At 38.1% G+C, this 21570-nt stretch overlaps 1 protein-coding gene across 1 annotated transcript; it reads left to right on the top strand.

Moving 5' to 3' along the window:
• The first annotated feature begins 408 nt into the window (after positions 1-408).
• On the top strand, positions 409-19976 carry PACRGL (parkin coregulated like). The gene is made up of 9 exons (XM_028088424.1): positions 409-531; positions 4505-4572; positions 4699-4853; positions 7670-7737; positions 9481-9571; positions 11766-11900; positions 12346-12453; positions 16682-16762; positions 19381-19976. The coding sequence occupies exons 2-9, from the start codon at positions 4521-4523 to the stop codon at positions 19435-19437; spliced, it is 747 nt and encodes a 248-aa protein (XP_027944225.1). The 5' UTR covers positions 409-531; positions 4505-4520; the 3' UTR covers positions 19438-19976.
• The last annotated feature ends 1594 nt before the right edge of the window (positions 19977-21570 follow it).

Here is a 21570-nt window from a genome sequence, read left to right as displayed (position 1 = left end):
CGAAATTCTACAGCTGGGCAGGCAGAGGGCTCCCTCCCCTGAACATCTTGGGGCTGGAGTTCATTGTCCTGAGCACGTGGAGAAAACAGGATTTTAAGCGCGCGAGATAAGTGTTAAAGAGGTAAGTACACGGACTGGGGAAAGATTGTGGTGCAGGGAATTCGGAGTTTGTGCTCTCCTCTGCTCCCTGGACTTCTCAGCAGTTCTTAAAGACCCTCCACCAGGTGCCCCTTTGTCACCACACAACGCCTGACTAGCTGGAAGGTGCCCTTTTCAATTCCGAGCGCCTCGTTGCCAGGGCAACCCTCTTCTGCTCGGCGCCTTTGCATCCTCCCTGCGAGAGGCTTGGAGGACGCAGCATGCGTCTGACGTCACTGCGCGGCGCCGCCAGATCCGGGCACCGCGCGCAGCCTCATTTTCCCCGAATCCCGGCGGCGGGTGACGGGAGTGGGGTAGCTGGGAGAGGGCGCCGGGCAAAACTCTCACCCGGCGTGGCGGCTGGTGTGCGGATCGCCGCGGGAGAGAGGCGCGGTAGGAACGGGTTGTGGGTGCCCTGGGCCAGGGGTGCGGGGATTCCGCGGTGCCGTCCGCGCTGTCATGGCCCAGCCGGCTTCCTCGCTGGCTTGTTGCTAAGGCCGCCGGACTCCGTTGCCAAGGACCTTAGAGTTGCCGGGCGCCGAGAGCGCACCCTTCCTTTCTAGGGGTCTGGCTTAGGCGGAGAGTAGCCCTCTTTGGCCTTAATGGGAAACTGGCCGTCTACCCGTCAACGCCACCCCCCCCCCCGCCTTCAAAACAAAACAAAACAAAAAACTCTTTTTTTTTTTTTTTCCGCCTACACGTCGTCCTTATTTTCTAACTTTGACAGCACCCTGGCTTTGAACTGTTCTTAAGTATTTGGAAATGTATGGTGTTGGGGAGGGTAAGAGGGTAGGAAAATGGAAAGCAGATTTTAAGACTCTTAATGCTGGCCCTTTGGATTTACTTTACGAACTAAGGAATTGAGATAGGTGGATATTGGGCTCTGTCGCTGCACTTCAGAATTTGAAGGAGCCCTAGAGATGGATCATGGCTTCTTTAGTGGGGTACCTATTACACTTTTGGAACTTTCTAAACAATGGATGAGAGAGTTGGAAGAAACGTGGTCCTGACCCCTGATAATTTAGCAAGCCCTGTAGTGAGTGCAGTGGTCTCAGAGCGTGGTGCGGGAAGAAAATGCATATGGGGAAAGAAATAGGATATGTGACCTATCCAAAATAATGAAACAAAAGTATGCTTTCCTATCATTGACACACATATCCACAGCCCCTTTCAGATGAGCAGATGGGCCACAGCACCTAAGGAAACTAAGGAAGAGTGAGGGTTCCACTGTGGACCTTGCTTGGTCTGCTTGCTCTCTGATATTGTGACATGGTTTAGATGTTTGGGTCACGTGGACTCTAGTGCCTGTTTAGAATCTTTGTATTGTTTTGTAAAAGAATGAGAGGTGACTGATAATATTTGTAGCACAAAATAGTTCTTAGCTTTTCACTTCCTCTCACCATTATTACCTCTTTACACCACCCACCATGTGTTAATGGAAAAGCACTCAAGAGAATTAAGTGTAAGATGAATAAAGCAGTTTTCTTCTACAGACAACTCATGTACCAGTCTTGTTGTCAGTGGTATGCTCCCAGATGGATATAGTTCTTTAAAAATTTTATTTATTATTTATTTTAGAGTGAGAGTGCAGGGGGGTGGGGGGATGGAGAATCTCAAGCAGACTCCGTGTTGAGCACAGAGCCAGTCTTGGGGGCTGGATCTCAGGACCCTTAGCAGAAATTAAGAGTTGGACGCTTAACTGAGCGGCCCAGGCACACCCCCGCCAAATGGATATTATTTTTAAAAATTGAGAATACTTAATTTGTGAGGTAAAGGGTGATACTTTTAACAATAGGTGAAAAATATTTGTTTTTTGGAAAGAAGCTCTCTAATACAGAGTGTTTTCAAAGTAGACATAGAAATGTTTGCATCGTGTATGTGTGTTTTGATGTTATTCCTGGAAGTTACGTAAGAATATTAAATGTAAAAACTGCCCTGTAGGTGTAAAACCTTTGGAAGCTCAATTTTCTGGCATGTTTTATAAAAATTTTTTAAATGAAGAGTTTCCATGGCTTTTGGAGCTCATTCAAAATATGATGCAGCACCTTCCTAGTAGTACCTCTCAGGAACAACTTTTTCACATAAAGGAAGATAGAAATTTATTGTTCCAACAAAAACTTTTGTAGATTTGATAGGTAGTGTTGAAATATGTGCATCATGATTTGATGTGGCCAACTCTGCTTTTCTTATGTTTGTGGGTAGGATCTTTGTGCTTCTTTTCAGCTGTAACAGTTATTAAAATTTACGATCAAAATTAAATATTAATTTATTAGTCTTAATCAACATTAAAGTAGTTAAATAATTACCCCCAATTGCAGTTGAAGAAGCAGAGACACAGATTTATTTATTTAAACAGAAACTTAGATCATACTATTCCCATCAGGACCTTCTCAAAGCAGAAACTGGTACGATAGTAAATACTTGCTGAGCATTCACTGAAGTGCAGTGTAGGTCGACATATTTAAAGCCTGCCTTACCTTATCTTAGAATATTATCTGACAAATTCAATGAGGCATTAATTACCATAATTGTGAAAAATGCCTTGGGAATGAGTGTGAAGTGTGATATTGGGAGGTAAGTCATCTGCTGGTAGTAGAATGAGAAAAATTAGGTCAATACATTAAGAAAGTTGAAATTTAAAATTGTTCTGTGTATGAAACAATCTTATATTTAATTTATCCTGACAAGGCACTTTGAAATGGTCACATAATGCTTGAAATATTTTGGGTCTGAATTACGTGGAGTTGCGTCCTTGTGAAGATTTCTAATTTGTCAAGTAGATTAAAATAATCTCATGAGGAATCACTTGAAAAAGCACCAGTGTTTATCCTTTATAAGGAGTTGAGAGTCTCTCTTCAGCTATTTGAAAAACTGTCATTTGGAAGTGGAAGAAGACTTCACCTGTGTTACCTTAAAGGAAGATCCTACAGTGTAGTTGAGGGGTAGTTTATATATTTAATAACAATATTAAAGGCTTAAAGTGGGAAATGCTCTAGTGGAAGAATGACTGGAGTGCTGTGCAAGTGAGGGAATGGAGTGATCTAATAGAAATAAGAAGGAAACAGTGCAGGAATCAGAGTGCCATGGAAGTGTACATTTGAGAAACAGAGAAAGAAGATCAGGAAAGGCTGCATACTATTTGGGATTGGAGCTCGACCTAGAAATACTAGCCGGCAGTTGGGTATATGAACCTGGGTGTGTGTGATGGAGGGTTCTTTGGTAGAGATGAAAGTTTAGAAGTACTCTGATTAGGCAGAAAATCATCACTGCAAACTAGAGTCCTCCCATTAGCAGAAAAGAGGGACCTGTGGAAGAGGCAGAAGTGAACCATCACTGGCTGGTTGAGCACTGGATGGATGAGCAACTTATTTACTCCTCAGGAACAGTCTTCATAGACTTGTATTATTCTCCCATTTTAATAGGTCTGGAAATCTTGAGACTTAAGGAGATTAAATAATCTGCCAAAATTCATAATTGGTAGAGATGAGGATAAAGACCCTTGTCTGAGCCAACAGCTCCTTCTACCTTATCACACCACATTGATCACATCTGTAGGGTTGAGTGTAGGAAGTGAAGGGAAAGAGGATCTTAAATTTTTCAGCATGAGGGACCAGAAAATTGGTGGTATCTTGAATTAACAAGGGGTCCATAACTTCAGTGTGATAACCTTAGTTTTGGTTATGTTCAGTTTAAGGAGCTTGTAGTGCATTGAGTAGGAGAGTTCATTATGTCACTTGAAAAATAGGACTTGATATGCTGATGTTAGTGTTTGGAACTTTGGGAATACAAGGCCAGAGAGAGATGCTAGGGGATGTGCCAACCACTTTCTCCTTTCAGAAATCTTTTTTTTTTTTTTAGTTTTATTATGTTATATTAGTCACCATACAGTACGTCATTAGTTTTTGATGTAGTGATCCACAATTCATCGTTTTCATGTAACACCCAGTGCCCCATGCAGTACGTGCCCTCCTTAATACCCATCACGGGCTAACCCATCCCCCACCCCACCTCCCCTCTAAAACCCTCAGTTTGTTTCTCAAGAGGCCATAGTCTCTCATCTAATCCATATTTTCTGAATATAACCAGAGGTTTGCAATTGAGTTTCTAAAAGCATATTTTGACAATATGAATGGAAAGTTTATTCTTACACATCTTATTTTCTTACAGATTGTTTTCCATTTGCTGTTACTGATATTGAAGTTGATATAATTTCATATTTTCTCATTTGTCTTTCTGGTGTTTGGTTCCATGCCATACCTTTTTTGTGTATCTTTTTTATATTTTCTACTCTGTTCTTTTTTGGTCTTACGTCGGTAATGAATCCCTCATTCCCCAAATTCTGAAATCAAGTTTCATTTGACTGCAGGAATAAAAGGGAAGCAATGCAGAAATCAGAGTGCCATGGAGGAGTACATATGAGAAACAGAAAGGCAGGTACAGAACATTGTTTTTTAAATGAAGAGGTGAAGTTTGTTAATGACACATTGTTATGCAGATGAATAAGAGTGAGCTTTATCTCTTTCACCTCTTTTTTTTGGTTGAGCTTCTGTTTTTTTCCAGGTAGCTGTGATCAAAGGACATTGTCAAGCATACAAATAAAACATAGGACTACAGTTCAAAAAAGCAACTCCTCATCCTCAACCAGTTCTCCAGAGACTGCAAGAAAACTTCATCCTCGACCAAGTGATAAACTTAACCCTAAGACCATTAACCCGGTAGGTACAAAAGACATTCCTGACTCAGTAGATTTTTCAAAGTAATAGACATTTAGTGCACTGTTGAATCGTTCTGAATACTGTCCCAAGTTCCTTTTGTTTGTAATTTTTTTTTTGTTACATTTAAGCTAGTGACAGAGCATATGGTAATCATGATGAAGAATGGAAATAATGATGTGAGTGTGGAAGTGAGAAGGTATAGAGAATAACCAGTTGTGGTATATCCTGTCACCTTCATGGATGAATGTACTAGAGTATAAAATAAATTGCACATCAGCTTTATTTTTTATTTACTATAGTTCTATTACTTCCTAATATCAATGAAGAAACTTGTATTCAATTGACATAGGATGAATTACATGCTTCCATAGTTGCATAAACATCTCTGACGATGTTGCTATGATCTATAAATTAGCTCCCCCAGAAATCCCAACTACAGTGCTAGCCTCCTTTTGTCTTCTGACAGCAGTTTAATCAGATTTAACAAACATGAGATTTATGCACATGGAAGTGAATAATTATAAGTATGTGGATCAGTGAATTATCCAGAAAGTGAGCAAACCTGTGCTGCTCACAGACACCAGGTGGTGTCTGCCCAGCCTTGCATAGGTTAAGATGATCATGGTTTCAGCCTTTAAAGGGAATTAGGAGAGTGGCTGAGACACTGACTTTGATGGCAGGTAAAATACAGCAAGGATACAATGAACTGGCCAAGGGCAGAAGGAGATTGTCTGACTTTACAAATGAAAAATAGTGTAAGCATATGTGTTCCCTTGCTTCTTTCTTTAATCTGCAGTGTCAAGTTGAATTCCTGAAGAATGCCCTGCTATCTCCTTGTTCTTGCTTCTTTCCCCCTGCTAGTTGAGAGAATTCATGGTGACACTTGAGTCTTCTTCCTCTCTTTGAAGAACATTTTTAAGTAGTAATATAAGTAGCCCTAATTTTAAATTTTACTAAAAATGAAGGAAAGTTTTGAGAAATAATGATTTGACCTGAGAATACAGTATATTATACAAAACCATGTCTAAGATCTGTAAAAGCTACCAATCCAGAGTAAGTCAGTTAGAGTTCACCATTGGGGGAAGAGGTAGTTAGGGGTTGGGATGAGGCACTGAGGAGGTTTCTAGGGTGCTGGTAACATTCAGGTTTTCCACACCTGAGTGTTGTTATACCACTGTTTGTTTTGGAGAATTCACTGGTCTTGAATGTAAAAAAAAAAAAAAAAAAATGTAACTCAGTATAGTGGGGTATATTTAATAATGTTGATTATTTTAGAGTTGAAATATGGTCCGTGATAATTGTTAAAAATTGAAGGGATAGCAGTTTTTTTCATGGTAATAGAATTTTGGTAAAGTTTGGTAAAAATTGATAAAACGAACCCATTGGTAGAAAAAACATTTTTGATAATGAGCAACCTGGAAGATGAAACTATGATTATCTCTAAAACGAGCTAAAAAGAAAAGGAAAGGAATTGCTTAGAATTTCAATCAGAAATTTTGTCTTGGTGGGTGTTTTGGAAATTTAGGGATTATTTACATGACTTGTAGGTCCAAAAAGTAAGATCATTTGCTAATAGGTGCTAGAACTAAAAAAAGTGTCTGTGGCCCTAAGTTGTCTTAATTTTTCCCCCATTATGAGAATATTTTTTTCAAGTTCCCTTATTTAATAAGATTACATGAAAACAGTTTTTAAAACATACTTTTCTTAGTAGGAGTTATAATTAGATGAATGAAACATTACTATTCTGTGAATTATTATGCAGAATGTGGATTGAAGTTTGTAAATGAATCTTACTATAATATTGTATGATAATGAAATTTCATCTATGTGTTTTAACTTCAAACATGTGTTTTTCTGGAGGAAAAAGAGCTAATTCTAAACTTATACCCTTAAATATATTTTTTAATTACTGCATGTGATTTTAAAATATTTTGTAGCCAGTTTTATCTTTAAAATAGGAAAGTTTGTGTTTTGTAATTTAGACAACTATATTTCATTTGATTATGTTCGAAGTACCATGTGATAAAATATTTACTTTTTGTGCCTAAATTATCTATGTCTCTGATCAACTGTATTGAAATTATGTATGCTGTGATTGTTAAACTGTTGTGCTCGATCACCTCTTACATGGTCTTTGGGAATAGAGTTAATTTATTCTTAAGATAATACATAGACAAACTGAAACTTGTGAAGTTCTGTATCTGAGCAGATACATCCAGGTAGATATTTGTGAGAGCCTTGCTCTATCTTCAGTTCTATCACCCCTGCCCATCCTAAGCCTTTCTTTTTTAGAGAAGCATAAAACAAGTTCGGGGAAATTACAGGTTCTCTGGCCATCCAGACATCTCTATTTGCCTGGAGGACAAGTAGGAGATGTGCTGGAGGTTGAAAACAAATCTGCTTTCCCTCTACTTACCTGTTCTTCTCCACGGACCCCTCACCTTGAAAGGTCACAGCAGTGGAGAGTAGAAAGATGTATTGCCTTTATTATATTTATTTGTGATGTTCATTCTTAATAGTATTTCTCTATATTATATTTACTATACATGTGATTCCAGCTGCCTTCAAGCCTCCTGAAACAAGTTAGGGGTATAAACGAAATATAGAATATGTGGTTGTGGTTCCAGTACTGAGAGGATTGGTAATTTTCCTCAGTTGTGTTGCTGAGTAGAGTGATGCATTTGATACCAGTGTCATGGGTTGAAAGTCAGGATGTCCATTCGCCTCTGATATCAGCAGGATTAAAATTGATTAGGTATCATCACAAAGTGGAGGTGATAGTATATTTATCGTATTCTTGTCGTTTTTTATTTCAGTTTGGTGAACAGTCACGAGCTCCTTCTGCATTTGCAGCCATTTACTCTAAAGGAGGTATTCCTTGCAGGTAAAATCAATACAGGTTATAAATGACCATATTATTCAAAATAATTGAGTAAAATCAATAACAGTAGTTAGTTTAAATGTATTGAAAATTTTATTTACTAAGGAGGTTGAAATAAAGGTGACTTATTCATGCTTTGGCTGTTGGTATAGATCGTGGGACATTGTTGAAGAAGATCATTTTAATTCCAGAATAGAATTACCAATAGATCTATAATTTAAGAAATTGAATGAACCAGTTTCTGAAACAATATAAGCCTTCACAGGCTTGGACAAGTTGCAAATAAATAGTCCTATTTTGTTTGCAAACTGAAAGTTGACAATTTAATGAAACTGTTCCATTATTTTTTGAAATGGTATTTCAAAAGTTTCAAAAATTATATTTCTAAATGAGTACATACAGCTGTTTTTGCTCACTTTTCATACAGTTCTTGCCACCTTTCAGGATATACATCAGAACTGTTTTAAAGAAAACAATATAGTTACTAATGGAGTGATACCATTTTAAGATTTCAGTACCAAGAAACATTTATTTCTTCTAAGTATATCCAGTTTTAGACTGTTCTAGAAGATGGAAAATGTCATTTTAATTGTGAAAAGAGTAATCACAACATTTTTTCTGTTGTTCTAAAATTCAAGAAATGTAGTTTTTAATGGTATTTGCAGATTTGGAGGAATAAGCTCAAGAAGCACTCTTCATTTTATTGTTAGTATTTTTTTATTTACATTCTGAGTTGAAACTGTATTTTAAGGTTCTTATACCCCCCCCTTTCCCACTCCAAGCAATTATGGTTGCTAAAATAGTAAAAATGTTATCAAGGCCTCTTGCTATGAAGAAAATGATGCTAAAGAAGGTGTCGAGAAGTTGAGAATGTTACAGAAGTGTGAGGAAACATTTGAGGGTGATGTATAATTTCACTGTCATAATTATGATGATGGCTCATTGATGTATTCACACATGAAGACTTAAATTTTACACCTTATAACCATGTGCAGGTTTTTGAATGTTGGTTATCTTTTTTTTAAGGATTTTATTTATTTGAGAGAGAGAGAAAGCACAAGTGGGTGGGGGGGGGAGCAGAGCGGGAGAGGGAGAAGCAGATTCCCCACTAAGCAAGCAGGGAGCCCAACAAGGGGCTCGATCCCAGGACCTCGAGATCATGACTGAGACAAAGGTAGACACATAACTGACTGAGCCACCTAGGCGCCCCTATTGAATGTTGGTTATGCCTCAGTAAAGGCTGTAAAAAAAAAAAAAAAAAAAAAAAGCAGCAGTGACTCTAATTGAAGGGGCTACCACTTTGTAACCTTGTGTGGGCTACTTAACCTCCTGCCCTCAGTTTTCCTCTGTTTAGCAGGGCTAAAACCCGGCTTGTCTTCAGATCATTAGGGTTAAGTGATCCATTATCTGAAAAATAATGTTCTATGTAAAACAAGTTACTGTTTCTCATTATCACATTTCTTTGCACATCTGTAGGTTATCTATTTTGTTATAAATATGACTGAAACATGTCAAGTGTAGCATTTGTATTAAGACTTACAGACAGCAGCATGCTTGAGCTCTGAAACTGTAGGCTTAACAAATATGAAGTTTAGTTTTGCCATCAAACAATTTTGCCGAAAGAGTAGGAGTTTGTGGGATTATAGACATTGCTGCATAAGATGTCTTTGTAATATCATTTCATAATTATTGCTTACCATATAATTACATTGTCCATATTATGTTCACTGATGTTTATTATTTTAGATTGGTCCATGGTTCAGTGAAACACAGATTACAGTGGGAATGTCCTCCTGAAAATCTTCCATTTGATCCTCTTCTTATTACTTTAGCTGAGGTAAATGTATATTCCATTTCTTCTGAATGTTTGTGGAAAAAAAGAACTTTAAAAATTGTATTTCATATTACTTTGTAATGCATCAGTAAATCTTATTCTTTACTTTTGAAATAAGAGCCATGCAATAGTCATTAAAATACCATGCTCCCTTAGGAATTAATTATCAGTGTATGTTTATTAGGAACTGATTAATTGGGTTTATAAACAAGTTCGTCTACACAGGGATTTGTAGATAAGTGGATGAAATATTCATACTTAATTCCAAAAATAAAAGTACTTAGAATCATATGGAACTAGTCGTATCAGGAGAACATTAGCGGTTTAACTTAAACTACATCAGATAACAGTGAGTGGTTGATCTATTTCCATACAACCAGTCATGCTTAATGTGAACGTGACGTTTCTTAGGGAACTGATATTAACTACGTAAACATCCTTTTGGAGAATTCTCTGGACTTTTGCCTGCCTTTATATTTTAAGTAGAATATCATGGACATCATTTTGGTAGAGCATTTTAGGAAAACTTCTGATAAATTCCTTTATAATATTTAACATTTATATCAGGAAAAAGTTGGCAGAGTATTAACTTGAGGTGAATTAATGATCTCTTCTGTGAAATTTGTTCCTTTTGCTAGAGTCACAAGTTGAGAAATGAATTAACCCGTTGTCTTATATTTAAGTTATAGATACTTGTCTTTTTTAAGAGCTAAGGATCATTTTTGTTGTCTTTTATTTTTAATTTATTGCGAAATCATTTTGGTATGAAAGCAGTGTATTTTTATGGGTAGCCTATTTTGAAATTCAATTTTGATTAAAGTCTTTTAAACTTGGTATTAAAAACTTAAAATATATCAGTATTTCATTTGTTCTTTTAAGAATTTTAAACCGTTTTTTAGATGAATCAGTACCATAGTGACACCTTTGAAAACATGCTCCAGCTAATCACCAGGGGCGGGGAGTGCTTTAATCTGGGGAGTCCCTACAGGGAGTCTGTGTTTAGTGAAGATCACATAAAGGTCAGACCTTTAAATAATTATTTTCCAAACACCAATGCCTTTATTTGTGTGTTGGGTAGATTCTTAGCCTTCCCCTCTACTCATTTGGTAATGGGTAAGTACTGACAGGACCACCACTATGGGAATCCACTTTGCCTCTTGACCTGGTTCCTCATCTCTGAAATGAATGGGATAGGAGGAGAGAGGCACTCTTAAGATGCTAGAACCTGTGGTCCAAAGTGGTGCTGGTGTGCTTGGCAGCACAGTTTTCAAGAGCCTCCAGGAAAGGAAGTGTTGAATCACTATTTGGAAGCAGATAGTCTGGTCCAAAGGACAAATTGGTTGAAAATTAGTATTTTTAGGCATGACTTTGTAGCCACTTATACTTATTCACAGACAATAATAAGTCCAACTGAGGGAGTATTGCTATTGCTTTTTTGGTTTGCTGTTTTTAAAAAAAGCCAGATGGCCCTTCTATCTTGACTCAAAGTGATGGGTTAAATCATAAAAGAGTACTAATAGTTTCTGATGCATTTAGGGTGAAAGAAATGATACAGGGTTTTTTTCATATTTTTATTTCACATCCCAAAGTTAAAAATGACATTTAAAATCTTACAGTGGTTTTTGAACATGGGAAAAGATGTTTTCAAATACGTTAATGTAAAATATTTAAATATGAAGGAAATATAATATTTTAGAAACTCGTTAAACAAGTTGCAAACTCACCATAAAGGTAGGAGTTCCGATAATTATGTCCATAAAGTGGTGGTTATAAACCAGCATTTGAGATTGAGTTGCTGTGCTTTCAGGCAGTATTTGGGAGTATATACAAAATGTTTTTAGTACCTTAAGGTTTCTTTTTCTTTTTTCTTTTATTTATTTACCTTTCCTCTTCTTCCCTCCTTCCTTTCTCTTTTTTATTTCCTTTATTTTTCCTTTGCTTTTCCTTTCCTTTTTCCTGTTCCTTTCATTTTTAAAACATTTTTCTTCCTTGCTGTGGGTAGAAATTCTTTCTGTCTCATGTATGTCCTTTGTTCCACAATTTCTGGGTTTAATTGAAATCGTAATTACTGAAATTATAAATCATGATTAGGAAAACCATAATAAAACTTGATTTTCATTTAGACTAGTGAGGATTTAATTTTGTTAGCATAACCAGGTACGTAGTAAGCCTTGTTTGTTTGTTTTCTCTTTGTCAGGGTTTGAGAGAGACTAAACATCCATACACCTTTGTGTCAAAGGAGGGTTTTAGAGAATTACTGTTGATCCAAGGAGCTCCTGAGAAAGCTGTACCTTTGCTTCCAAGACTGATTCCTGCGCTAAAGGCAGCTCTGGTATCCTCTATTCCTTTGGACTTTCTGTGGTACATTTAGAATATTTTATGTCTTTTTTCTTCCAAATTATATGCAAATTGGTCCTTTACCTGTGATTTTGATGTGCGTGCAAAATTAGGCCACCATTATTCAGGGACAGATGATTACTTATTTGAAGACGCCTTTAGAGGATATACGAAAGATAAAAGGGGACATTTTAAGTAATTAGAGAAAGTAATAAATCTCACATCAGGCTTGCTGCATGCTGCAAGATGGTTTAGCTAGTGTTTCAGTCAAGCCGGAGATTTTTTTTTGTTTCTAGATGGTCTGGCGTTAATGGTTGATTCTGGGTTTAGTAGCTTATCTTCTGATTTTGAATGTTCAGTCTTCCTTTTTTCTGGTTTGACCTTTCTTACTTAACTTTCCTTTTCTCTTCTTTCCTTTCCTGTCCCAACTAACCCTCCAGGTCCACCTGGATGATGAAGTGTTTGCAAGAGGACTGAATGCTCTCGTGCAGCTGAGTGTCGTTGTCGGTCCATCTCTAAATGACCATCTTAAACATCTGCTTACAAGTGTAAGTACTGAGAAGATGAGAGAATGGTTGTCAATGTGTATCATGCACTATCTCGTCATGATTCAGTGGCTTCAAATTAATCATTAACTGATTCAGAAATCTTAAAAAAAATAATCATTCTTTAAAAAAATATAGATAAAAGCTAGTAGTTCATAAAATATTTTACAAATGTACAGTATTCTCTTTAATTTTTTTTTTAATGGAAAGCACCTACATGAGCAGAATTTAGGGTTGTAAGAAAAACCAAGCAAAAGTTGAATGGACAAAAATTAATGGACAGTACAATGGTATTATGCCTATGTTGATTAGCCGTGAACTATAAGGACAGCTTATACACCCTCCTGTGTGATTGTGCATTGTCACAGCCATGTTTTTCATCTTTTTCTTTGGTTTTTCCTTGTAAGTTTTTTAGTGAGTCTATAAATAGTATTCAGGATGAGACTTTTTCCTGTTGTGTGTAGTTTAATCCTGAGGACAAGTACAGAATGGGGTATTAGACAGTTCAGGAGTTTCCCAAGACCACCCTTAGGTTGTTGGAGGACTCATGAAACTCAGAAAAGCTGTTATTTACTGTTTCAGTTTATTACAGTGAAAGGATACCAGTTAAAGCCAGCGAAGGAAGGAGGTACATAGAGCAGAGCCTGGGAGGGACCAGGTGTGGAGCCTCCAGTTGTCCTTCTCCCCAGCAGAGTTGTGTGGACAGTGCTGGCTTTTTCCAGCAGGGATATATATGTGGCAACACACACAGGGTATTACCATACTGAGAACCTCACCTTAGCGTGCTGTCCAGGGTTCATGTTAGGGGCCTGCCGTGCCAGCATGACTGGCTGCTTGCATGGCTGACCTTAGTCTTTGGCCTCTCTAGACGTTGAGCTGAGATCCTGTGGCCCAAGGCTCCCCGGGGAAACAAAGATACTCGTTTGTTTTTTTTTTTTAAGATTTTATTTATTTGACAGAGACACAGCAAGAGAGGGAACACAAGCAGGGGGGAGGGAGAGGGAGAAGCAGGCTTCCTGCTGAGCAGGGAGCCTGATGCAGGGCTCAATCCCAGGACCCTGGGATCATGACCTGAGCCGAAGGCAGACACTCAACGACTGAGCCACCCAGGCGCCCCGAAACAAAGATACTCTTATCTGGCAGGTCATACCAAGGGCTTAGAAGTGTCCATCTAGGAGCCAGGGACCAATCCTTTCTTAGGCGAAGTTAATCCTTTACTGCACACACTGATAAACCATTAAAGTCCTTGCTGGAATAACCCACAGCTAGCATTTCTCTATGTGCATCCTTCTGTAGTTCAGAGTTGAGGCATGTATTTTGATCATAGTTCCACTGTTTTTTCCTAGACACATCCATCTGAGAGATCCTAGAACTGTATTTTTAACTTCTTACTCTTCAGAGAGACTAATACACCCCAGAAACATCTGGCCAAGCCTATAGAAAGTAGGGATGGTAGTGAATCTATCAGGATTGCTATGCTGGGGTTAGGAATGGTGGAAGATGAATTCCCACGAGCACCAGGTGTTTGATGGGGAGAAGACACAGTGGAAATAGACTCTCAAATAATATGTGGGAAGCCTTTGGAGAGAAGGAAGAGAATCCTGGCAGGTTTTTGCTTATAATGTTTAGGTCAGCAAGTTGTACCTGACTAACCACAGGAATTTCACCCTAATAAATAAAATGACTCATTTTAGATTGATTGCTGCAGTCAGACAATCAACATTTTAACCAATCTGTTGCCCTCTGCCCTCCAGTTTTGTGCCAAGTATTATGCTATAGGCACTGGGACTATAATGCTGAACAAAAAACGATATGCACTCTGCCCTTGTGGAGATTGGTTTTTGTTTTCGGAGAAGTAAGTAGCAAGGATATCCACTGAGAAGGTTGGAATGAGGTGAAGGGGATCTGATATACAGAGAAAAGGAATCACACTGGATCCTTCCCCGCACTCGAAGTTGAGCAAGGCCAAGAAGCTCCGCTTCCTAAATAGCCTCCCAGTCCCACCCACCAGTGCAGAAAGATAAAGGCCAGATTAACAACTAAACTATGTAAGTTTGTTTGTTTTAATTTTTCTGGGGCAGTAGCATTAATGTTTGGTCACTCACATTCCTCCCCAGAACCCTGCTTTTTCTTACACTGGACTGACTTAAAGGGGCCTTTTACCTTCCTGGAGTGTCAACACTTTGGGGAGGATCTGGATATCACACTGGCCTTTGTATGCTGGTTGGAGTCCATAGAAGAGAGACCCTCGGCAATAGGCCATGTGGGATTAAATCTTGGTCTGTTAGCTACACGCCACCATGAGGCAGGCACCCCTGAGGATCCATTGAGGTGCTTTGGTACTCCCTCCTTACTTCACTTACCCCTCTTAGCCAGAAAGACTCGTTTTGATTTACATATTTTTTGTTTATAGACCTCTGCATTAGATGTTATTTGAAGGGTTTCCTTGACTAGAAAAAGAATTTCAAAACCAGTTACTGAGCCCATATACAAATCATTTCACTCATATTCAAAATAAGTCAAATCCTTTCTTAGCTTCAACTCAAACTTCCACTGATCCTGGGGGAAAGAGAAATAAATCACCTGAGAATCTTGATGAAAATGCAGAAGTTAGGCCTTTGCCCTGAGATTCTGGTTAAGTATCAGGTAGGACCTAAAAGCTACTTTTTGAATGAGTATATCAGGTGATCCTAGAGGTGGTGCTTCATGGATCTGCCCATAAGCCACTACTCCCGGGTAATGGGGTCTGCAGAAATCAAACCAAAGATCTGATTTCGCAAGAGGCACTTTTTCTTTTTCTTCTCTTCTCTTCTCCTCTCTTCTCTTCTCTTCTCTTTTCTCTTCTCTTCTCTTTTTTTTTTTCCAAGTAAGCTCCATGTCCAGCATGGAGCCCAATGAGGGGCTTGAACTCATGACCCTGAGTTCAAGACCTGAGCTGAGGTCAAAAGTCAGAAGCCCAACTGACTGAGCCCCCCAGGTGCCCCAAGAGGTCCTTTTTCTTATCCATCCCCAGTGCTGCCTGTCCTCTCATTTAGAGTTGCTTTTCTCACATTTTTTTCTTTTTTTATCTCTCTTTTTTTAAGATTTTATTTATTTATCTGACAGAGACACAGTGAGAGAGGGAACACAAGCAGGGGGAGTGGGAGAGCAAGAAGCAGACTTCCCGCAGAGCAGGGAGCCTGATGCGGGGCTCGGTCCCAGGACCCTGGGATCATGACCTGAGCCGAAGGCAGACGCTTAACGACTGAGCCACCTAGGAGCCCCATCACATTTTTTTTTCTTTTGGGGATTTTTCTGACCCTCCCTCATCTTCATTGACCTGACTGAAGGGCTTGCTACTCAGTGCTCAGTGGTGGGAAGCAGTCCTGGGTTTCTTCCATCCGTGTGAAGAGGAAGAACCCGAAACCAAGTCGAGGACAGGCCCGTATAAGTATTTGACTAATTCTTGCCTGGGCTTCATTTGTATTCCCAGAAAGTGGAGCCAAAAGCACATCCTGCTCTAGGCTGAAATGTTCAGTGGGGGAGTTGAGTAATGTAGACATTTGGTGGGAGAACACTATTATAGGTTGTGCCTGATGATCTCAATTGCTGTTTTTCCCTCTTTGTTCCTGTGATTCTATCCTCCCTCACCTTGTGCTCTCCCTTTTCAGTCAGACTTCCACCTTTCTATCTGAAGCCCATTCAAGCCATGCCTAGGGACAGGTGGTCTTGTGGTTTGTAGTGTGAATGTCATAACTGTCACTGTTACAAAGTCATTCATGTGAATGCTCTCTCCTTTTTGTCTCTTTCCTTTCTTACACTATAGGAAACATGTGTTTTAAGAGGCTTAGCTTTCCATCATGGTCCTCCAAGTGCTTGCAAAATACAAAATGGAAGAGTACGCAGTTTCATAGAAAACTTACTCTGGATACCATACTGTAGCAGGTTTTACAGGATTCGTACAATTTGAAATGAAATAATGTGAATTCGCTTTTAACAAATATATGGTGTCTATTATATATAAATTTCAACGCAATATTTTCTAAAAGAAGCCTTGGTGTCTAAAACGTATTAAATAATATATTTAATATTATATTATATATTATGTTAATATATTAATAAATACTTTATACAGTAAGGTCTCAGTGGTTTTATTTCTAGTTAGCATACTTTTTAGTGAAGTTTTACTTATGCCTATGGTGAATATTGTTAGTTTTCAAATCATTTCATTCTCCCAATCTTACTTTAAAAGCTTTCCAAGAGACTGAGGAATAAGAAATTCAAAGAACCAATCACTAGTGCTTTACAGAAGCTAGAGCAGCATGGTGGAAATGTAAGTAAAACATTATTCCTTGTCTTATTTTTTTTTACTTTTACACTACAAAATTGTATAACGTGTTATTTCAGCCACAAGAAATCATGTGGAGTTGATATTATTTTCATTTGAGAGCTGACAGTTTCTGTCTTGCATAGGTCACAGTTTGTAAGCATTGGGATTCAGACCAGACTGTGTAAATGCTGGGGCCCTACACTTTCTCTGTGTTTTCTATACGACACTCCATGTGGTGCAGATTTGCAGTTTTTTTTTTATTTTGGATGTTTCTGCTTAGACCATAGGAAAGTTCAGAAAACAAAAGGATTAATATAAAAGAGCTCATTGAAGAACGTACTTTTTTTTTTCTTTCATTTGACATCTTTTTTGTCTAAAAAATTTACAATTTCCCCATCTTCCAAGATTGAATGAGATTTCCACATGACTGTGATACCATGTCTGGAAGTGCACATGTTCAGGAACATGTGTATGCACACGCATACACACACAAGAATGAATCCGAGTGTTCTGACTTGCAGGAATGTGCAAGAATGGGGGGGCTCTCATTAGTATCTATGTGGTGTCAAATAACTAAGTTAATTGAATTTTCATCGTTTAAAAAGTGTTCACATAATCTAGTCTTGGAAGTATTTCTGTAAAGCAGTGATTCTACCTTGTTTTGGAGATTACATTTAATCAGATCTTAATGATAGGGTTGCATGTGATTATTTTAACACTGAAGAGCTTAGTTCCATTGGAGGTACTTTCTAAAGGAATTATATAGAAAATAATTTGTGTGATCATACACAGTTTTAAAATGGGAGATGTATTAGTTTAAGCTTTGTCTAGATTACCTAATTTGACCAATTCCAGTCACTGTTAAAATACATTATATTCTTTCCATGAGGAATGCCTAGAATAAAGTTTAGGAGGAAGAAGTAAGTCCCTAGACCACTAGATAACAGATTTCTTTGTTGTGTGGAGGATTAGCGTTCAGACACCTTATTGAGATGTACACAACCATCCCCCAGCCAACCCAGTGTCTCAGCAGAAATCTTTTTGCTTGCAAATGCGCTTCTGAGAATTGGAATGCAAAATAATTTGTCATTTCCTCCCCTGTGAAATGCAAGTAAATAGGTGCTAAATATTGATGGCAAAGCTTTCAATCTGGAACTCTCCCCAGGATATTTTCACATGTTCTGTGGAATGGGGCAGGAGGAAAGGGACAGGCCCAGCATGTTAGATTTCAAGGGTGAATGTGCAGAGGAGGGCATAGTCTTCAAGTAAACAAACTTTAGAAACTGCATTCTGAGATTTGGAGGGGAACACAGAGGGACGTCGATCTCCAGCCCAGGGCCACAGGGGTAGCGAGCAAGGGAGTTACTCTTACTGCCACTCAGTCTCATTAGTTTTGAATCCTGCTGATACAGAATTAAAAACATTTTGAAGTTAAGTATTGTTTATTCCTTCACATTTTTTCTCTTCTTGTTCATCTAATGTCTTACATGATATTTTAATAATTTAATAATAATATTTGATCAGAAATTTTCTTTTGGCATACCATTAATATAATAATTGATCACACTCTCTGGTGGCCTAATGACCATTATGCTTGCTTTTGGTACTCTAATCCTTCATGAAATTAACAAATGCCCTTCTTTCCCTACAAAAACTTAAATGTCTATATATGTTTCTCTTTTTTTAAATAAATAGAGATGAGTCTTTAAAAGAGTCTTCTCAGTATTGCAGTTTCTCATTTCTTGGGGCTTGTGTGTCAGCCAGTGATGGACACACTCAACCTCTGGGGAGACAGGAAATTGAGCTCCAGGCACAGTGTCATTTTCTTACAACTGATCAGTTTATTACCTGCCTTAAATAGTAGTCAGTTCACTCTTACCTTGATAAAATTTTCATCCTAAGTCATAGGCACGTCTCTCTTGGAAAAGGTACATACTTGGACACACCCCAATCTTGATTGAGCACGTGGGAAGTGATTACATGTCAGGGACTCAATTGAGTACTTTTTATTTTTATTTATTAATTTATTAAAAGATTTTATTTAATTATTTGAAAGAGAGACAAAGAGAATGAGTGGTGGCTAGGGACAGAGGGAGAGGGAGAAGCAGGGTCCCGGCTGAGCAGGGAGCCCCACACCTGCTCGATCCCAGGACCCTGAGATCAGGACCTGAGCCGAAGGCAGACGCTTAAGCAACTGAGCCACCCAGGCGCCCCTCAGTTGAATACTTTTTGGACATTAAAGTCGTTGAATCCTCACTGCCGCTCTCAGGGGTAGATTTTGTTATTATCCCCTTTTAAAAATCTAGAAACTGAAGCTCGGAAATAATTAGCCCCAGATGTGACAGTGAAGTGACTGGCAGAAGCTGGATTCATATACTGGTGATCTGGTTCCTACCTACTTCTCTAATTAAATATTTTTTTAAAACAGTAGTAAGAGACAACCTATATTTTACTCAACTCACAAAAAAAGCTCCATTTCTCATTCCATCATTTTGTTCTCATTCCATTTTGTTTGTTTTGAGTTTCGGATACTTTTTTAGGCATGCTCTTATAGATGTAATATACCTATCAGGGGAACCCTACACAATACTAATGAAGCTAATTTTTTTTTCTGTTGACAGGGAAGCCTTGTCATCATCAAATCTAAAATTCCAACATATTGCTCCATATGCTGTTGAAGAAGGGAGCCCACAAAAATCCTGTTACTCCCTGGTGACAGGTGTTAAATGCTGACCATGGGTACCTAGGGAACCTTTTCAGATTCACTTCCGTTTATTCTTTTGTCAGTCACAGTCACCATTCATTATTTCCTAGATTAAGATGAGTATACACAGTTCCACTGAATCATAGTAAAAGTTATTCATCAACAACAACAAAAAAGAATGGTCAATGATGGAAAGCTATTAAAAACAGTTCTATAATAGTACAATTTTGTGGGGTTGGTTTTTCGTATTTTTACAGTTTGGTGCGAACAACCATTACTGGGTTTATAGTAGATGTGTTTGTATTTATTTTCCAGTGCCTTTTATTTATAGTATCCCTTTCACAATCAGTTTGTACCTGTGCACTTATTTTTAAATGTTTTGTCATTTCTTGGGTTTTACATTTATCAAGGCAATGGAAATTTAAAGTAGTGGACAGACATTTGTGAATTCACTGTTAATTATTGTCTGTAAATATGTATTTTATGATAGAGAATACTTGGAAGAATTTCATACCAGAGTGTTCTAGTTTAAGACATCTTTTAAAATGTGTAAATTCTTTTGTAAATATGTTATTTATTACAACTCATTTAAAACTACCTGAACTTTAGGTGTTAATTATATTTAATTACATTTAAGTAAATGTTATTTTTGTATCCCATAGTCTGATACTCATTTCATGAAGGTATTCAGAAATTAAAATCTTAAAACTCTTAAAATGTACCCAATGATTTTGTTGTGTTTGCTTATGTTTAACAATTAATTTAATTTAAAAAGCTTTTAAAACCTACTTTATAGGCATAGTTCTCAGTGATGACATTGTAGAAGCTGACCCTGGATCATTCTACAAGAGAGAGGAATAGAGTGAGAAAGAGGAAACAGGAATAAGATTTTCCATCCTAAGGGCAAGAAGGGAGACCACGGGGACAGGAGTAGTCACACCAAATCCAAAGCAGACATACTTTTGGAGGGACAGAGATCAGGGGTCACTCTTTTATTTGGGGGAACAGCCATATATCTCAGCACCACTGAAGAACACCTTCTTTGCTCCATCCCTCAAATATGTGGAGTGACCTCTTTGTAATTCTCATTTCAGATACAGTCTCACAGCTGGAATTTAAAAGAGTACAAGAACAAGTAATTTCTGAAGAATCATAATTGCAGAAATGCCCGTGCATCCCTCAGAGTTCTTGTCTTGCCTGGTCCTCCTATCTGGGATACTCTTTTCTTAGGTCTCTACTCACCTGTCACATCCTCAGATCCTATCAGCTAAAATGTGTGCCTGCCCACGGGCCTTGCTTTTACTTTTCTTCACTGTACTTAGCACCACCCTAGGGCAAAGATATGTACAATCCTACAATGCCATAAGAAAAACAGTATTTTTAATCTAGTACTTATAAAATTTGTTGGAATAAATACCTATAACATAGACAGTAGAGTTATAAACATTTTATTTGCTTTTATTTTTTCTTTTTGAAATACAAAATGCACATTGAGTTTACACAAACACGCGATGGCAAATTTCAGTGTACATGTATTGTACTACTCTTAATTTCTACACTGGTGATAGCAGGGCAGCTTTCAACATCCTATCTCTACACCAGAATAGATACCTGATTTATTGTTGCAAAGACAGTTGCAAATTTCCTCCTACTGTAGCCTCTTGGTCTTTATGAGATTTCTGCAAAACAGGGAGGGTGTGTGTATCCTTAGTCGTGTTGTGGCAACTTTACAATTTTGGCTTATGATCATTAAAAAGAATCTGAAGGAGTTTTATGATGAGCAAAATCATAATACAGTCCAGATGAATTGCTTGGCATTTATTTTCATTTTCAGTGAGGTTTTGGTACGGTAGTTCTTGATAGAATGGACTCACTGATGGTTTTAACGTGAATTCTGCTTGCTCTTTGTTTCCTACATGTAGGTGTTGGGGTAGTTCAGGTCCCTTTGGCCCTGAATGGCGTGTAAAAGAAAGGTACCTTGAAGGAGTCAAGGGAAAGGGGACGGACTAGGCCTTCGATGCTGTTAGGAATTACTTGGCATTAAGTATTACCATGTACTGGAGGGCAGATATCTTGACCCTTGAGCCTATAAACATCTTTGCTTTGT

The sequence above is a fragment of the Eumetopias jubatus genome, unplaced genomic scaffold (assembly GCF_037043125.1).
Source record: "Eumetopias jubatus isolate StellerSeaLion01/CBP00866 unplaced genomic scaffold, mEumJub1_p1.0 scaffold_2, whole genome shotgun sequence".
Taxonomy (NCBI): Eukaryota; Metazoa; Chordata; class Mammalia; order Carnivora; family Otariidae; genus Eumetopias; species Eumetopias jubatus.
Note: the sequence above shows the minus strand (reverse complement) of the source record. Positions and strands in the feature narration are given on the sequence as shown.